Source organism: Phodopus roborovskii, unplaced genomic scaffold (assembly GCF_943737965.1).
Source record: "Phodopus roborovskii unplaced genomic scaffold, PHOROB, whole genome shotgun sequence".
NCBI lineage: Eukaryota > Metazoa > Chordata > Mammalia > Rodentia > Cricetidae > Phodopus > Phodopus roborovskii.
This window is the reverse complement of record NW_026126511.1, coordinates 35552933-35569592: the sequence shown is the minus strand read 5'-3', so window position 1 is coordinate 35569592 and position 16660 is coordinate 35552933. Positions and strand designations below refer to the sequence as shown.

The following is a 16660-nucleotide window of genomic DNA, read 5'->3' as shown; positions in this document are numbered from 1 at the left end:
TGATTCTCAGCCTCTCTAACTAGAAACAAGGTTAGTTCCGGTGCAAGTACAATTAGGCCAGGCACTGCTGCCCTCTGAGTTCTCATTTTGCTTTTGTATTTCTTGGAAATAGTGTGCTGTTCGTGCTGCCACGGAAGGCAGGACGCTGGTTCTGGAAGGCTTGGAAAAGGCAGAGAGAAACGTGCTTCCAGTCTTGAACAACTTGCTGGAGAACCGGGAGATGCAGCTTGAAGATGGGCGCTTCCTGATGTCTGCAGAGCGCTATGACAAGCTTCTCCAAGTAAGCTGGCTGCTGGCCTCTGCTTCGGGAGTGGGGATTGCCGAGTATCCTGTGAAACTCGACTGTGGGATTCGGACGCGTTCAGGTGGTCCTTCTCTTTGGCAAACTGCGGAAGTAAATCATGGATATTCCAAATTTAAAAGGCTGGTCCATCTGCAAAGCTCTCCCTAATTACTAATGTTTCCCTTTTTCTTTGACCAGCTTAATAGCTGTTCTTCTCTTCCGCATGTTTCTCCTTCATTCCTTCTTTCTTTTGGTAATGACTTTTAGACATATCCCTGGCATCTGGGATAAAAAGCTAAACAAAGTCCAGTTTTTCATTTCTTTTTTAAAGATCTACTCATTAAGTATGTGTACAGTGTTCTGCCTGCACATGACTGCAGTCCAGAAGGGGGCACCAGATCTCATTACAGATGGTTGTAAGCCACCATGTGGGTGCTGGGAATTGATTGAACTCAGGATCTCTGCAAGAGCAGTCAGTACTCCCAACCACCGAGCCATCTCTCCAGGCTCAAAGTCAGGTTCTTAAACTCAGGAAATGCAATTTGGTAGGGACTGACAGACTTGAATAGGATGTTTAAAAGACACTCTGGGGTTCAATTCCCAGCATACACGTGACAGCTCACAGATGTCTCTAACTCCAGTCCCGGGAGATCTCATCCTCTCTTCTGCCCTCCAGGTGCACATATGACGCATAGATATGCATGCAGGAAAAACACACATATAAAATAAAATTAAAAATAAACATGTAAAAAATAATAAATGCTGCTCCAAGCCACCAGCATTTTCTGCCTGCCACTGAAATTGAGTCACTGCTTCTGTCCCCACTCCCCACTTTGTCTGGGGGGGGGGAGAAGCTGAAGCAGAGAGGCAGAGCAGCTACCAGAGTTCTTACCTGTACCAATGTTCAGATCAAAGGGGCCATCCTGTCCTCAGACTGCCTGACCTCCTCCCTCCTCCCAGACCTGTCCTCAGACTGCCTGACCTCCTCCCTCCTCCCAGCCCTGTCCTCAGACTGCCTGACCTCCCCTCTGCTCCCAGCCCTGTCCTCAGACTGCCTGACCTCCTCCCTCCTCCCAGCCCTGTCCTCAGACTGCCTGACCTCCTCTCTGCTCCCAGCCCTGTCCTCAGACTGCCTGACCTCCCCTCTGCTCCCAGCCCTGTCCTCAGACTGCCTGACCTCCTCCCTCCTCCCAGCCCTGTCCTCAGACTGCCTGACCTCCCCTCTCCTCCCAGACCTGTCCTCAGACTGCCTGACCTCCTCCCTCCTCCCAGCCCTGTCCTCAGACTGCCTGACCTCCTCCCAGCCCTGTCCTCAGACTGCCTGACCTCCTCCCTCCTCCCAGCCCTGTCCTCAGACTGCCTGACCTCCTCCCTCCTCCCAGCCCTGTCCTCAGACTGCCTGACCTCCCCTCTGCTCCCAGCCCTGTCCTCAGACTGCCTGACCTCCTCCCTCCTCCCAGCCCTGTCCTCAGACTGCCTGACCTCCCTCCTCCCAGCCCTGTCCTCAGACTGCCTGACCTCCCTCCCTCCTCCCAGCCCTGTCCTCAGACTGCCTGACCTCCTCCCTCCTCCCAGCCCTGTCCTCAGACTGCCTGACCTCCCTCCTCCCAGCCCTGTCCTCAGACTGCCTGACCTCCCTCCTCCCAGCCCTGTCCTCAGACTGCCTGACCTCCCTCCTCCCAGCCCTGTCCTCAGACTGCCTGACCTCCCTCCTCCCAGCCCTGTCCTCAGACTGCCTGACCTCCTCCCTCCTCCCAGCCCTGTCCTCAGACTGCCTGACCTCCCCCTCTGCTCCCAGCCCTGTCCTCAGACTGCCTGACCTCCTCCCTCCTCCCAGCCCTGTCCTCAGACTGCCTGACCTCCTCCCTCCCTCCCAGCCCTGTCCTCAGACTGCCTGACCTCCCCCTCTGCTCCCAGCCCTGTCCTCAGACTGCCTGACCTCCTCCCTCCTCCCAGCCCTGTCCTCAGACTGCCTGACCTCCCTCCTCCCTCCTCCCAGCCCTGTCCTCAGACTGCCTGACCTCCCCTCTGCTCCCAGCCCTGTCCTCAGACTGCCTGACCTCCCCTCTGCTCCCAGCCCTGTCCTCAGACTGCCTGACCTCCTCCCTCCTCCCAGCCCTGTCCTCAGACTGCCTGACCTCCCCCTCTGCTCCCAGCCCTGTCCTCAGACTGCCTGACCTCCCTCCTCCCAGCCCTGTCCTCAGACTGCCTGACCTCCCCTCTGCTCCCAGCCCTGTCCTCAGACTGCCTGACCTCCCTCCTCCCAGCCCTGTCCTCAGACTGCCTGACCTCCCCTCTCCTCCCAGCCCTGTCCTCAGACTGCCTGACCTCCCCTCTGCTCCCAGCCCTGTCCTCAGACTGCCTGACCTCCTCCCTCCTCCCAGCCCTGTCCTCAGACTGCCTGACCTCCTCCCTCCTCCCAGCCCTGTCCTCAGACTGCCTGACCTCCTCCCTCCTCCCAGCCCTGTCCTCAGACTGCCTGACCTCCCCTCTGCTCCCAGCCCTGTCCTCAGACTGCCTGACCTCCCTCCTCCCAGCCCTGTCCTCAGACTGCCTGACCTCCTCCCTCCTCCCAGCCCTGTCCTCAGACTGCCTGACCTCCTCCCTCCTCCCAGACCTGTCACTCCTGTCTCCACCTCCCTAGTGCTGGGACTAAAGCTGTGCCATCCCAAGTGTTTAGCTTTACACTCTGATCTCCAGGCAAGCTTTATTTGTTAGATCATAAACAAAATATCGCCATGTGATAGTCAGTGATTATTTAAATGTGTCTCACACACCTGTGATCTCAGCATTCTGAGGGTTGAGGTAGGAGGGTCAGAAGCTCGAAGTTATCCCTCAATACCTAGAGGCCAGCAGGGTTTCATATGACCTTGTCTCAAAACACCCAAAGCAAAACACGCCCCCCCACACAATAATGGGGCCTCCCACCTCCTACCCAGTGTGTCTAACTGCTTCCTCTCTCCCTCTCCTCCAGCAGTGAGACACCCTTGTGTTATTTATCCCTGCTCAGAAGGCTTCTCCCACAGTCTGGACATTGCCTGGGTGTGCGTGCTTCCTGGAGAGGTTTCCCCCAAGTGTTTGCTTGGCTGGCTCCTACAGCCCATTCAAGTCCTGAGGAAATGTTACTTATCAGTGACGCTCACCTTGATGCTCGTACTTAACTTGCATTCTGTCCCTACACTCGCGTGGCTTCGCTTTTCCCTGTGACACTCTGTGTGGCTTGCTTACATTTTCGTTCACTGTCTGCTGTCTACTAGAGTACACATTTTGAAAGGAGTTTTCCACACCCTTCAAAGAATGTTTGGCGTGCAGTAAGTGTTCATCAACTATTTGATGAACGAATGGTAAATGTGATGAATGATATGACACAAACGTGTACAAAGAAGGCACCGCTATGGACAGTTTCAAGCCACCACATGTATGCTGGGAATTGAACCGGGATTCCCCGGGGAAGTCGCCCCAGCTCTTAACAAAGAGGGCTCTTGAAAGTCTTTAGCAGTGAGGCAAGAGTTGATGTGAAGCCTCATCCTTGGACACTGAGCATGAGCATGAGTTGCAGTACACTGGCACTTTTAGCATCTGGCACAGGTCTGCAGGCGATTCCTCTACACTAACACTATGGCAACCTGAGGTCCCTCTCACACTTTGGCTGATCAAGAGCTGCGTCATATCCTGCTTAGTGTGTATGTGATGTGTGTGTGCATGTGTTCATGTGTGAATGCAGGCACATACATGCTGTGGTCAAAGGGCAACCATGGGTGTTGGTCTTCGCCTTCCATGTTGTTTGAGAAAGGTTCTTTACAAAGAATAGCTTCTTGTGTTAGACTAGAAGCCTCGGCAGCTTCCAGGGAGTCTTCACCTCTCATCTTCCCGAAGGAGCCTTGGGATTACAGATGCTTATGCTAGGTGTCTGGTTTTTACATGAGTTCTGGAGATTAACTCAGGTCCTCACACACTGCAAGGACTTTTTGCCCCCCTGAGCCATCTCTCCAGTCCTGTATCTTATACTTCTTGATCTTGCTCTGAAACTGCTAGCATAGGCCTGGGACACACAAGCTGCTGGATGATAGATACTGATGCGGGAGGGTCTCTGATTGAATGGATGCTCTGCCTGATTCCTGTACTTGGAATCTTTCTCTGTAACTCACCTTGCAATGTTTTTTAGCACTCTGTTCTTTATCATCTATGGAAGTACCTGGATGGTGTTATCTTAGCTCAGTAGTTATTTTCTTCTAGATATATCTAAAAATGATCTCATTGTAATACAATTAGAAGATAATGTGGATTTAATCAATAAGAAAAAGTTAAATTTGTACCTTCATGTTATTATAGTTTGTTCAGAGATATAAAGTGGGACTTTGCATAGTTTGTCTGTAAGCAAAGGTAGATAATGTGTAGAATACTTTCCTTCCAGCTACTTTCCAATTATAAAATAATTATATGCAACTGGATATTATATTAGTCACTTTAGTAAGGGATTTAGAAAAAATATTACTAAAGCACAGGACTTTTTTTAAAGCGTATGTATTACTTCATTACAGACGCTTGGTATATTTATCCTCATAGTAGAATTCTGTACAAAATTATTGAATATTTTATTGCTTTGGATAAGAACTCAGGACATGAGAGGTGCAAGCACTTTAGCACATGAGGCGTGCTTCTCATCAACAGAAGGATCTGATCTACATTGTGTTTCCCCAAGTGGTTGTTAGTGTAAACATGCACTCTTCACTGGTAAATCTTTCTGAATCCCAGGCTCTCATTCATGAATGTAGACATGGGTAGGACTATACCTCTCCTAACACTTGCACCTTGGGCACTCTCTGTTGTAAAGGGTTACAGTTGCCATAATGAAGTCCCTCTATCTTTTCACTAGGTCCAGTTACTCAATTTTAATACCTTAGGACACTTGTAGCTGGGGAGGTGGCTCTGCACCTGAAGACCCGAGTTCAGATTCCCAGCACCCACAACAATAGATCTGAGAGCTTACTTACCAGCCAGCCCAGCCCTCGAATTCACTGAGATGTCCTGTCCCAGGACGGTAATGTGACAAGTGATAGAGGAGGATACCTGGTGTCCTATTCTGACCTCTCCTGCGTGCATGTTGCATGTGTTATCAAACTGGGGCATGGTGGGGGCGGGGGCTTCACTTGTGTCTTGGGTCACATCTGGCCAGCCACCCTCCATAAGCCATTCAAAAGAACCAAACCAACAGTGGATGTAGAAAAGGGAGGTTTATTCATGTGGCCACACTGGGAAGAGGAACAAAGAGATCCAATAAACCCCACAAATCCTTCATCTCTGGGGTCATGAGGTGAGAGAAGGCCAAGGATGGGTACATCTAACCAGTGGTCCTCAACCTGTGGGTTACAACCCCCTTTCACTGGGCTTGCCTATATCCATCAAAAAACACATACATTTATGTTACATTTTGCAGCAGCAGCAACAGCAGCAAAATTATAGTTATGAGGTAGCAACAAAAATAATTTTAATGTTTGGGGGTCAGCACAACATGAGGAACGGCATTAAAGGGTCATAGCACTGGATCCTGATTTATTTTGCTGCATTCCTCTTGCCTTGGTTTTAAGGGTGTTCTTAAATAATACTTCTCTCAGCAATCAGGGTATGGTTGGTTCCTGTCCTGGAAGCTCTTGCATTTGGAATCGATATCACCTGCTCTTGAGGCTGTAATCTGTATCACTCACTCTGATTTCTTACTTTCCTAGGATCACACTAAAGAGGAGTTGGATGCTTGGAAGATTGTCCGGGTTAGTGAACATTTCCGAGTGATTGCCTTGGGCTTGCCAGTGCCCAGGTACCCTGGGAACCCATTAGACCCTCCTCTCCGTTCTCGATTTCAAGCCAGAGATATTTATTTTCTACCCTTCAGGGTAAGTATGTCAAGAGCATAGTGCTTGGAATGGCTTTTATGTATAACAAAAAATTCAATTCTATATCAATGTTGGCGTATTTTTATTTTTGTATTTTATGTGTATGAATTTTTTGCCTACGTGTATGTCTGTCTACCACTCATGTCCTTGGTAACTGTGGAGGCCAGATGAGGGCATCTGGTCCCCTGGAACTGGATAGACAGTTGTGAGCCACCATTTTGGTGCTGGGAATTGAATTTGGGTTCTCTGGAATAGCAGCTAGTGTTCTTGACTGTTAATTTCCCTCCAGCTCCCTGATGCTTTTTTTTTTTTTTTCTTTCCCTATTGAAAATGTCTTTACATAAAATACATTCTGATCATAGTTCCCCCTCCCCTCTACTCCTAGAACCTCCCCACCCTTCTAACTCCACACCTTCTTTCTTTCTCTTTAGAAAACAAGCAGGCAAGTAAAAAAATAAAAACATAAAACCATACATTAAAAACCCATACCCTGTAAAAATACAAAATTAGAAATCATGACATACAAGTACAAGACCAGTAAGATTAAAACAAAAAACCCAAACAAAGCAATTTGAGACAAAGAGCCTACAAACATTCCATTGAGTTTGTTTTGTGTTGTCTATCTGTTGCTGGACACGTGAATTGGTTTTGAGTTGGCATCTACTTCTAGGCGTGGGGCCTATCTGTAAGTGTGGTTTGTATACCCAGTGGAGAAACTGAAGTTTCCTTTGTGAGCGGTTGTCAATTAGAGACAGTCCCTGGGTTAGAGATGGGAGCTCATGGCCCTCTGCCTCTCCAGCTCTAGGACCCCATCTGGTTTAGACCTGTGCAGGCCCTGAACATGCTGCCTCATCTGGGTGTTTTCATATTTTCATATATCATTGATTCAGAGGGCTTTGATTCCCTAGTGTCCTCCATCTCCTCTGGCTCTTACATTCTTCCCCTCCCCTCCTCCACATGGCTCCCTGAGCCCTGAGTGGTGGAGTTTGCTGGAGACATCTCATTTAGGACTGAGTGCTCCAAAGTGTCTCATTATCTGCACACTGTCTAGTTGTGGGCCTCTGTGTTAGTTCCCAACTACTGCAGGAAGGAGCTTCTCTGATGATGGCATGAGTATAGCAAAACGTTGCCAGGAGTTGTTTTCTTATTTTTTAAGTATATGAAATTATATAAAGAAAGGTCAGATTTCCCCGTGGTATTCACAGTGCTCATTGTGAGCCTCCTGACTATTTTAAAGACTGCCTTTGCTTTTATTAAATGGAATGTATTATGAAATGATTGCTTTGCTATAAATTACAGTGTCTGCCTAATTAAAAGTTAGTTTATATTTATAAAACATTTGTGTTTCATCCATTGTATTCATTATTAATCAGTTGTATATGTTTCTGTTTAGGACCAACTAAATCTATTATATTCAGTTGGAGCCAATGTTTCTGCTGAGAAGTAAGTATACTTTATAAATATAGGGTGATTAAACACTTAAGTTTTTAGTTTAACAACAAATTTAAACAAATTAAAATTTTTATTGTGTCTTCATAGAAGCTCTGAGACAAGTCCAGAAGGATGAGTAGGCCTCTCCATGCAGGGAGGATGAGAAAGGATTCAGTGAGTGTAGAAGGATGAGTAGACCTCTCCAGACAGGGAGAGGAGGAGTAAGGATTCAGTGAGTCTAGAAGGATGAGGAAGGATTCAGTGAGTCTAGGAGGATGAGTAGGCCTCTCCAGACAGGATGAGGAAGGATGAGTAAGACAAACGAGCTTGTGCTCTCTTCTTAGGGAACAGAACACTTTTAGCAGATAGACCTTAGGTTAAAGCTTCAGAAGGTGGGGATGAAGCTCATATGATAGATTTAGACCAGGATGTGAAAAGCTTATATATTGTGATAGATTAGAGGACAACATCTACGTAGCCAATCAGTTTCTGGAGTTTTAATGGAATATTATGTCAACTGTTGTTCTTTAAGAATTAATAGTATATTTCAACATTTTTAAGTAAACGAAATCATACCAACTATTTTATGCTTAACATACATTGTATATGTTAAAATTATTTAAATAAGATTTAAAATGTGTTCCCTTCTAGGGTTTCTCAGCTTTTGTCCTTTGCTACAACTCTCTGCTCCCAAGAATCCTCTACACTTGGACTTCCAGATTTTCCTTTAGATAGTTTACCAGCGGCAGTTCAAATCCTGGTAAGCATAAAGTGAAGTAATGGCAAATACGTATACTCAAATGTGGCAAAGATGAATGAAAAGTTCACCACTGGGGATTAGTCACTAGAGTTGTCTTGTTGTTTTCTTCTATAAAAGGCCTCTAATTGATTTTATATATATATATATATATATATGTATATGTATATGTATATGTATATGTATATGTATATGTATATATTGGCATGCTGAGTCTCTGGCAAGCTTATAGTTTTGAAGAAGGGAGAGGTAGAGATGTCAATCCCATAGAGGAAAGGCTGATCAAATAAGAGATATACTGTTGGGAAATAGATGCTGTGCTGACCCAACCTGAGGCCGGGGGGGCTGGGCCTAGCCCCCAGCAGTCCTTGGTTAGTGCTTATCCTAAAGGATACAGGTTCTTAGGTGCTGGCAAATCTCCCAACTTGTGAAAAGATGTAGCTCCAGGAGCCTAAAGGCAGCCTGTGTAAGCAAAACTTTTAATAACTGTAGGGAGGGAAGGAAGCAGCGCGCAGTTCTGAATACATTTGCAGTTGCTTTCCCAAAGCATGTGGTGTCCTATCTGGAGGGATGGGAAAGCCTTTAGGGCAGAGGGCACATACAAAATGTTCAACCACAGATGGGCCTGAATGTTTGCAGAATGAGAACAAGTTGTATCATTAGAACTAAGTGTTTGTGGTAGAGGCAGAGGTTAGAATCCTACCATGAATTATTTTGTTGATGAGTAATCCTGCCTGGATTTTATGGTGAGGGAGGAATGGCCCACCAGAGGTTGTAAAGGAGGTGGAGTGTGGAGCGATCATTTTTATGTCAGATGAAGAAAACTCTGCTGGCAGCTAAGAGAGTGGGGGGGATCCTGGTTGCATGGCAATGAATTCGAGGGGGTGGATGAAACATTGAGCAAGACCCTGCTGAGGAAGGCATCGTATCTTACAAGACTATTTTTAAATGTTTCTTGCTTTCCTCTGCATTTAGTCAGACAGCTAGTTTTTCTAAATATTATTTACATTGTTGTATACATCCTGAATACTTCTTGTTTACCAAATTAGAGGTATCTCTTAATTTTTCCTCAGTAATTTTACTTTGAAAATTCTCTAATCTGAAAGAAGTCACTTTTAAAGTCACAAAACAAGTGCCCATTATCTCTTCAGTGAGAAGTCCCTGTTGCTAACATATTGCTATCCCTAACACATGTACCCTCCCACCCCCAATTTTTTCTGAGCTACTTGAAAGTAAATGCAATACTTCCTTAGGGCATGATTGCCAAGAATTGGAGCACGGCGTATGTCCAGAACGCTCTTACCACATTCCATATCATGTTGACAGCAATTCAGTAAAATCATCTAATAGGCAGCCCATATGGAGATCTTCTGTTTGCTCTTGGCAGTAACTCTTTGGAATGGTGTGAACAGCCTTGAAAGTGCAATCTAATTTGGGTGAAGAATTTGAAGTTAATGAACCCTTTTGAACTTTGTAGTTACAATTGTGAGACTTGCTGGATATAGGTAAGATTAGGAAAAAAGGATGGAAATGCGGTGCCTTAGGTGACTAGGAAGGGGAGGTGTGTGCTCTTGCAGATGTGTTGAATCCTATAAACCGTAGGGTCATATGGTAGATAACTGAAGGCTCTGGTCTAGAGCTCAAGAAAGAAGCAAGAACTAGATAAAGATGCATGAAGGCCAGCAATATAGATGAAAGATGGGAGTGAGTGGCATTGCTCAGGGTAGGAAGAGATGAAATTACTACCTTTTGTACATTGCTGGAAGATGTTTTTTATACTTTTGGGAAAGTAAACTTTAGCAGTATATGTATATTTCAGTTAAATTTTCTGTGATGGAGATGTTGCTGACCTCTATACATGTCTGCTCCTAAATAGAATTCCTTTCCTATGATGTCAATTGAACATGCAATCCAGTGGCTGTATCCGTACACTATTTTACTGGGACATGATGGAAAGATGGCTGTGGAAGGTGTTTTAAAAGTGAGTATCTGTTTCTCCTTTCCATCCTCTTCACTTTCCTTTCCTTTCCATCTTCCCATTTTTTTCTATCCCCTTCTCATTTTTCTTTACTCATCTTTTTTCCTTCATCTCCCCTTCTTTCCTCTTCTTTCCTCTTCCCCTTCTTTCCTCTTCCAAGATCGTAAGCATTGGATGCCAGTAGCAAGAAAGCAGTTGTGGGAAGCAAGCACTCAGATGTGGGTATAGCTAGGGGATTTGTTACATGGAACAAATAATCAAATACAATAGAACAAAAGGATGAACATACTGATTGTAATGGAAATTACAGGTCTCACTGTTGGAGAAGGGCTATGAACATAGAAAGGAAAGCTACTGGATTGGAAATGGAGATATGATTATGAATCTGGTTATTTTTTCTATCTATCAGTGTTACCTTTTCCTAGGAAGACATGAACAAGAAGACATAGTCTTCTTGCACTGGAGCACAAACAGCAGACTAGAGAAATGATTGCAACCAAGTCTAGTTCTGTGCACCAGAGAGTTGACTCAAGGTTACCTACTGTGTTCTCAGGCGTGAGGCCTGTGGGTCTAGTGCAGGGCCTTGTGAGTACCTTGCATGTGCCTAATGAGAGAGATGCTTGTACACTGCTTGGTGAACCTGCTCTCCCTTCCATGAGAGCACCCTTCTGAATGTCCTGTGAATGTCTCATGTTGGCAAACAGAGTTGCTCTGGTTTCAACATGCCAGTGGCTGTGTCACGGCTGGAGGATAACATTACACAATGTGTATAAAGTAGATATGGTAACAAAAACGTGTGTGTGTGTGTGTGTGTGTGTGTGTTTACACATTTTCCAGCTCTGTGCTCTAACAGATCTAGAAACCATGATCACCCCAAGCACCTGGATGTCTACATCGCATGTTCAGTAAAAATATCTAATTCCTGAGAAATAGGGCTTAACTGAAGATTGGATCAAGAAACCTAAGATGAGATCAAAGGGATTTTCAACAAATGATGTTAGCATATCAAAACCACAGAAGAGCTTTTCTTTTAACATTAAAAATAAGTAATAATAATTATTCACTGTATAAAATAGGTATCCAGAAGTCTACACTGATTTTTAAAAATTAGAATACAGAAGACAAGCAGCTCTCTCCTTGTCACTGTAGAATATTTACAAATACAGAAAAATCATATAAGTTGAAAATTCACTATTAGGCCATCATCAGATTGATGGTTGACTTAGGAAGTATAAAGTTTGTGTATGTGTTTCTGTGTGTGTATACTTCTGTAACTAGGCATTAGTGTCATCTTGGGATATCTTGCAAAATACTTAGTTGATTACAAAATAGGAAAATGATATTTTTATAGTCACCATCTACGTGACCAGGCAGAACAAACTGACATTGCCATTGTGTGCAAACAAAAGTATTGTTTGCAAGAGTTCATCATTTGTCAGGAATCCCGCTGAGAGTTGAGCATATGAGTTGGATTATGAAGAAGTATAGTTAAAGTCCTGGGTTAAGGGACACTTTACAGAAGAAAGCCGGTATTTTAAAAACTCTTCAGGCCATGAGAGACAACTGAAAGGCTGTCCTGGCTTGAAGGAGACTGAGAAGTGACAACAGCTGAATGCAGCATGTCTTCCTGCTTAGATGGTTGGTCTCGGGAACAAGTGAAGTTGTTGGCACAGTTTGAGAACACTTCCATGGTTATGAATTGGGTAGCATGGTTGTATAAATTCATTTTCTAACTTAGCAACTTAGAGATTAAATTTGCTTGAGTTCTTGATTTCAGGGAATGGTGAACTGTGATGTTTAAGAGAAGGGGCCATCATATCTTCAGCTTGCTCTTAAGCTGTTAAGGAAATAAGTTGAGTGTGTGTGTGTGTGTGTGTGTGTGTGTGTGTGTGTGTGTGTGTGTGTGTGTGGTGGTAAGGAGGCCAGAACATTCTAGAATGGTAACAAGGAATCTGAGTGAAGGGGAAATAGAACTTTTTGTACAGTTTATCCTGTAGTTTCCCTATAAGTTTGAAATTACTTTCAAAATTAAAAAGTAAATACCTAACATTTGAAGATTAATATTTAAGAAAAATATATAATGTAACAAGTTAAAATTTAAATTTAAAATCCACAGCTTAGAATGCATTTATATAATTATGGAAGGTTTATACAATTTGAAATAGTTTTAATATCTTGTGCTTTTTTCCCCTCTGATGTAGTATTACCATTTAAACTTACATTTTCATTTTTTGTCAGAAGTCACTAATAATACTTGGGACATGGTTTTCTTTTAAAACATGTATAGCATATTTTCTCATTGTATGTTTAACAATGGTGAGTTCTAAAAGGCCAGACTCCCCTATGGTGTTTGTTAATGTGTATTTGTGTGTTGGTCCTCACTGGGAACATACTGACTTACTAATTAGCTTCCTCTTAGGAAGGCCAGATTTTGTTTCTCCTGAACAGTCTGGCTGAAGACGCAGGTTTCTCTCTCTCACAGTTAAAGTGTGACTACTATGTGGGACCTCCATTTTTTTTAGAGGCCAAGGTTTGCCAGCCTTAAGCATTCTGCAGGAATAGTATTTGTTTCTCCCTTGTTCTCTAACCCACATGTGCTATTGAGGAGGGGAGGGGAGGGGAGGGGAGGGGAGGGGAGGGACGGGACACTTTAGTGCATCTAGCAATACTGAGAGCTCCCAGGTGTGTAGTCTTCGTTGGTTCAGTGAGCGTGTTTGTGAGATTGGCTATCCAAAGGATCCAAAGAAATATTTTCACTTACCAATGATATAAGTAATAATAGTAAAATTAAAAACTCAATTATTTCTTATAAGTTATGAGAAGTGTAGCTATGGATAGAATTTTTATTTATTTGAATTTTTTACATCATTTCTAATCCTCTATTCCCCCTTTCAACTCCTCCTTGTCCCCCAACTTCTCTGTCATGACCTCTTCTATGAGTATTATTGGGAGATATTGTCCTGAGTCCTTTTAGTGTTTCTTGTATATGCATGTCTTTACTGCTGACCAGGTCTGTAATACCCATCCAGACTCAGTTTTTGGAGAAAACTTTTTCTTCCTAACTTAGCAGACATTGATTGCCTCTAGCTCTTCCCCTGGAGTGGGGACTTGTGAAATTTCCCCCATCCACAATGGCATGTTGACTGGTATTGGCATTATACAGGTTTTGTTTGGAGGGCCACATTTGTTCAGATTACATAGTTGGAGCAACCAAGTCATGTCTTAGAAGATACTATGTAGCAAGAGGCATCCTGGTCCTCTGGCTCTTACAGTCTCTCTTCTCCTCCTCCCATGATCTTAGAGCCCGATGTAGGGGCTGCATTGTAGACCTACTGGTTGGAGCTGGGAAGACACCCAACAGTCACTTATTCTCTCAATTGTGACCAGTCTTGGATCGATCTAATGGCTTCTACCTGCTGGAAAAAAAAAAAAATAATTGATGAAGGTTGAGAACTACACTCATCTGTCAGTTATAATTATGTGTAATATAGTTGTAAATTGCATTGGTTTAGGAAAATGGCAACAGGAGGTTATATGAGTGTTCTCTCCAGGCATGGGTAGTTGACTAAGTGTACAGTACCAGGATGAGTGGGCTCTAAGTCCAATTGGACAGCCCTTGGTTATCCCTAGGGTAAAAGTGACACTATTGCACCGTTGGGGATATCTTGCTGTGACGGTCTCTTGTGTTTGAAGCCTCTATGGCCAATAGGATTGCTGATTTTTCTCCCTTGGTAGCTTGCATAGCGCCTTCAGATACTGAGAGGTAGTCCTTGAAGAGGCTGCAAGGTGAATTCCAGCTCAATCTGAGTCTTGTATTTGAAGTGTGTGGTTCTTCAGTAATAGTTTTTTCTGTTCTGGAAGACATATATTGTTTTGGAAACCACTTGGACCTCTCTGACCAACAACTGAAAAGGAGATTTCCTGTCTTTGGAGATATTTTTGTTAGTCTAGGGCTATTGGGGAAGTATTTCAACACCCCCCACACACTCTTGTATGTATTATATACATGTTTTTAAATAAGTTTATAAAAAATGTGGCTTCACGCATCCTTCGTATTTGTTTCCCTTTGTCCTTTTATAGTGTGGTGTCTTATTCTCCCTCTCTGATTTCAATGATAATCCTCCCAAGGTTCATATGCTTGAATACTTGGTCCATAGTTAGCAGGACTGTTTGGGAAGGGTTAGAAAGTATGGCTGGCTTCATCCAGTAGCTGATAGAAACCGAAGCAGAGACCCACAGTTAAGCTCTGAGGCAAACTCGTGGAATCCAGTTATAGAGAGGGAGGAGTGATGAGCAAAGGGGTCAAAACAAGGCTGGGGAAACCCACAGAGATACCTGACCTGAACAAGGGGAGTTGACAGCTTGGAAACCAGTAAAGCATGGAACCAGGCCCCCTGCACATGGGTGTTGGTTAGGAAGCCTGGGCAGTCTATGGGACCATGGTAATGGAACAGCATTTATACCTAATGTATGAATGGACACTGGGAGCCCATTCCCCATAGATGGATAATCTCTCAGCCTAGACACATGGAGGAGGGCCTGGGCCCTGCCCCAAATGATGTGACAGATTTGATGATCCCCCACAGAAGGCCTCACCCTTTCTATGGAGCAGAAGAGGGATGGGAGAGGCATGGAAGGATGGGAGAGGGAACTGGGATTAATGTATACAATAAGATTGTTTCTAATTTAAATTAAAAAAAAAAAAAAAGCATGTCTGGGTTGGAAGAGGTGTTTCTCTAGGGATAGGACCTAGGGTTTCAGAGGACTCCCAGCCAGCTCTCTGCCCCCTGCTTTTGGATCCAGGTGTGACTCCCAGCTGTTGATTCAGCTGTCCCCTGCCATGCCTTTGCTCTCCTCACAAACTCTAACCCTTTGGAGCCTCATGCTCCAGTAAACATCTGCAGTGCCTGCTCATAATGTTTTACCAGGGCAGTAGAAAAAGTAAGGCACCCTGTCTCCAGAGTCCCTTCTCCCCCATCCACAGCCCCTTTCCACTGTCTTGGTTTGTGTGTCTGCTTTAATTTCTGGACTCGACCCTGTGAATTCAGAGCTAGAATCCACAAGTGAGAACATGCCATGTGTGTCTTTCTGGGTCTCGGTTACCTCAGAATATTTTCTAGCAGACACAGGGTCTCACTATGTACCCCTGACTGGTCAGAAACTTGCTATGTAGACCAAGCTCAAGCCTCTGCCCACCTCCATCTCCTAAGTGTTGAGATTAAAGTCATTTGTACCACCATGCACAGTTGTAGATAGAAGTTTTTTAAAAATGTAAATACACAGCAACTTTTCTTTACACAAAGTAGGGTCTCTTAAGTTCCATTTATAACTTTGTTTTTCTGAGGTACACACCAGGGCCTGTGATTATAATTCTGTAAGTTAAATGACCAAGGAACTCACGCCTAACCTTAGGTATAGGGACGTGGGGCAAAATCACTATCTTTGATCATCAGCCTGTTTTTCCACAGGCAGAATTCATGGCTCTATAATGCATGAGAATACCTTGTTCTTGTTTTCCATCTTCTGCAAATTTCACATCTAACGGAGGAGAACGTAACTCTTATACTATTTTCCCATCTCTTTTTAAATTTAAATTAGAAACAATCCCATCTTACATATCAATCCCAATTCCCTCTCCATCCCATCCTTCCGTGACCCCCACTGACCCCCCTCCCATCCCATGGAGGATGAGGCCTTCCATGGAGGATCATCAAAGTCTATCACATCATTTGGAGTAGGGCATAGGCCCTCCCCTGTGTATCTAGGCTGAGAGAGTATTCTCTATGTGGAATGGGCTCCCAAAGTACATTTATACACTAGGGACACCATTTATACACAAGGGATACATACTGATCCACTACCAGAGGCTCCACAGACTGCCCAGTCCTCCTAACCAACACCCATGTTGAAGGGGCCTGGTTCCATCCTATGCTGGTTTCCAAGCTGTCAAACTTGAGTCCATGAGTTCCCCCTTGTTCAGGTCAGGTGTTTCTGTGGGTTTCTCCAGCCTGGTCTTGACCCCTTTGCTCATCACTCCTCCCTGTCTGTAACTGGATTCTAAGAGTTCAAATTAGTGTTTAGCTGTAAATGTCTGCTTCTGTTCCCATTAGCTACTGTAAGGCAAAGAACCAGTCAACAAGACAAAACAGCATCCCACAGAATGGGAAAAGACCAACCCTACATCTAACAGAGGGCTGATCTCCAAAATATACAAAGAACTTAAGCTAGTCACAAAAACACCAAATAATCCAATTAAAAAGTGGGGTACTGAGCCAAATAGAGAATTCTCAATAAAGGAATCTAAAAAGTCTAAGAGATAC

At 44.3% G+C, this 16660-nt stretch overlaps 1 protein-coding gene across 1 annotated transcript in view; it reads left to right on the top strand.

The window, feature by feature from the left end:
* The window catches only part of Vwa8 (von Willebrand factor A domain containing 8), a 296436-nt gene that overhangs the window by 69376 nt on the left and 210400 nt on the right, over positions 1–16660 (top strand). The window contains exons 5-9 of the mRNA XM_051195337.1: positions 113–280; positions 6010–6174; positions 7568–7617; positions 8257–8365; positions 10239–10343. Coding sequence (XP_051051294.1) covers positions 113–280; positions 6010–6174; positions 7568–7617; positions 8257–8365; positions 10239–10343 — 597 coding nt within the window. The remainder of the gene's footprint in view (positions 1–112; positions 281–6009; positions 6175–7567; positions 7618–8256; positions 8366–10238; positions 10344–16660) is intronic.